General features: G+C 37.0%; 1 protein-coding gene across 1 annotated transcript in view; it reads left to right on the plus strand.

Annotated features, from left to right (window-relative positions):
- The window catches only part of NBAS (neuroblastoma amplified sequence), a 219,080-nt gene that overhangs the window by 116,355 nt on the left and 99,922 nt on the right, over positions 1-2,803 (plus strand). Inside the window, 2 exon segments of the mRNA XM_009275562.2 lie at positions 1,861-1,937; positions 2,473-2,610. Of these exon segments, the coding sequence (XP_009273837.2) occupies positions 1,861-1,937; positions 2,473-2,610 (215 nt within the window).

The raw sequence follows: 2,803 nt of genomic DNA on the forward strand, positions 1-2,803 counted from the left end.
GGTGGTGAGCAATTGCATTGTGCATCACTTTGCTTTGTGATTATTAGTATTAGTAATAACATTATTATTTTCCCTTCATTTTCTGTCCTATTAAACTGTCTTTATCTTAACCTATGAATCTTACTTTTTTTTCCCCCCTGACTCTGTCCCCCATCCCACTGGTAGCAGGGGGAGCGAGTGAATGGCTGTGTGGTGTTCAATAACATTATTATTTTCCCTTCATTTTCTGTCCTATTAAACTGTCTTTATCTTAACCTATGAATCTTACTTTTTTTTCCCCCCTGACTCTGTCCCCCATCCCACTGGTAGCAGGGGGAGCGAGTGAATGGCTGTGTGGTGTTCAGCTACCTGCTGGGTTAAACCACAACACAGAAACAAGGTATCAGCAGCAAGAAACTATTGGTAAAAGTTACTTGATGCATAAAGTATAGGTGCTGTTGGACAGGCTTGTACTTGCAGTAAGTGTGCATATTGCCATGTAGACAGCCTCTGTGTCGACTTGTCACATAGAAATTTGGATTTTGTATCTGGCTGAGGGCCCGCATGTAAATCGACTTCTGGCTGATGGGAGATTAATGATAATCTGAAAATTGTAATTGGTCATTCAAGCCTTTAATTATTCTTTGGAACAAAGAATTTATTAGGGGGCTGTGTGTGTAAACCAGGTTTCTTGTCAGCATGCCCTGAAGAGTAGTTTGTGTAAGGTGGGAATATAGGTATTGGAGACTTCCTTAAAATAAAAATAAACAAGAGAGCTAAGTTGCTGGAAGATGGCTGCTACTGATTTGAATACTAGTAATAATAATAGTAAATAACATCTATAAAAAAAGGAAACCGTAATGTTATTTTCTTGGTGTACTTACAATTCCTTATGCAATTTCTGGTCCAGGTTTCATAAGAGTTTTGAAGTTTTCCCTGGAACTAATAATTTATATTCTCTACCTCCAAAACTGCGTATTATGTGTATCACGGGAATCGTTATTCTGTAATTGTTCATTGGAACTTTTGTAGCAACCACAATGATGCTTGACTTTAGTACAGAAGGAGTTAACTGCATGAAGGAGAGATCCTGTTACTAATTAAGAAATATTGGGCACTGACATCGTGTCTGTGTATTGGTTCTCCCATTTCTGTAATGTAAAATGTAGTGGGTTTTTTTAAACAAATTCCAAGTTTGGTATCTAAAATGCAGGAAAAGCAGGTAATTTTTGTGTCAGTTTTACCTGAAGCTTATCTTTTTATAATCAGAATAATTATTCTTCAATGTATTAATTTTTGAATATGTCATTGTGCTGATATTTCTGTTTACAGTATGTGGCAGGACCTGGTTTTGGTGTTTCACTGATCTTACTTAAAATTCATATCACTCTCACAGCTTTTTTTTTTTTTTTTTTTTTTTAATTAAGACAAATTTTTAATATGCTTTGTTTTGTTCAGTGATAAGTGAATTAGAGCTCAGGCTTGAAGAGAAGACATTTTATACTGTTACTCTTGTTGGTATCTTCGAATGCGTACAACATTACATTGCTGCCTTGATTTTACAAGCAAAAGATTTACTTGTAAATCAGTACAGGTGATATTTTAGTGGCTTTGTTTAGCATCTGTGACTGCATAGTCTCATTCTTGTTTGGTTAATACATCAAACGCTTTGCCTGGAAGTCAAGGTAAAGCTGTGCTGCAGTTTAATTATGAATTACCTGTTTTTGGATTGCACTGGTAAGTGTTTAATTAAGTACATATAGAGTGCTTCAAGCTAGTGTCTAATAAAATATATTTACACTGAAAACATTTCATTTGCTAACTGTCAAGGCTAGATGGGTCAGTAATCAAAACTTTATTTCCTCTCCCTATATGTTGCAGTTCTGCTACAACTGGCAAATGATGCGTTACCAAATGATATGGCCTTGTCTCTTGCCTATCTACTTGCCCTGCCGCAGGTATGTTGATAGTGATGTTGTTTGTATGTTTTTGCCAACAAAGACATAGCATTTCAAAATTCCATAAGAAAATGTAATTTCCTTAGGGTTTTAAAATCTAAGTCTTTGAATTTATTTAAATACACATTTTTATAGACTGGGCTGGTACATTTAAAGAAAACTGAACAAATGCCGTTGGACTGGCTTATGAGTGTGGCACTGGCAAAGAGACACACTTTCTAATTTAAAATAGTAGTTGGGCCACCTGACTGACAGTTCTAATGTAGCTCAGAAATATAGATAATAACTTTGTGGTATAGAAGCAGCAAAACTCTGGTTGGAAAATCATTTTGGTTAGGTATTTGTGCAAGGCGGGAAAAACGTCATAATGTAGAATTGTCTTTGTGTGTGTGGGGGGGGTTACTGATTTACTTCTGTGCCAGAAAAACATAGAGCTATTTCTAAATCACAGCAAGTAGCTTTTTAGAAAGTTTGTGCACTTAATGTTGTATGCTTGCTAATTCTTTCATATAAATCAATGCTGTCTTTCTCCTAGGTGGTAGATGCCAACAAATGCTTTGAAAAGCAATTACATTCTGCGTTATCTCTCCAGCTGGCAAGTTATTACTATAGCCTACAGATCTACGCTCGTTTGGCACCATGTTTCAAGGACAAATGCCACCCTCTCTACAGGGTTAGTACTCTTTCTTTTTAAAACCATATTCATTAATGTGCAGCATTAAAGCTAATCTAAAAAGGCCTTTGACAGCGTCTCCCACAGCATTCTCCTAGAGAAGCTGGCGGCTGACGGCTTAGACAGGTGGACTCTGCGCTGGGTCAAAAACTGGCTGGACGGCCGGGCCCAGAGAGTTGTGGTGAATGGAGTT

Source organism: Aptenodytes forsteri, unplaced genomic scaffold (genome assembly GCF_000699145.1).
Source record: "Aptenodytes forsteri isolate BGI_AS27 unplaced genomic scaffold, ASM69914v1 Scaffold94, whole genome shotgun sequence".
NCBI classification, from domain to species: domain Eukaryota; kingdom Metazoa; phylum Chordata; class Aves; order Sphenisciformes; family Spheniscidae; genus Aptenodytes; species Aptenodytes forsteri.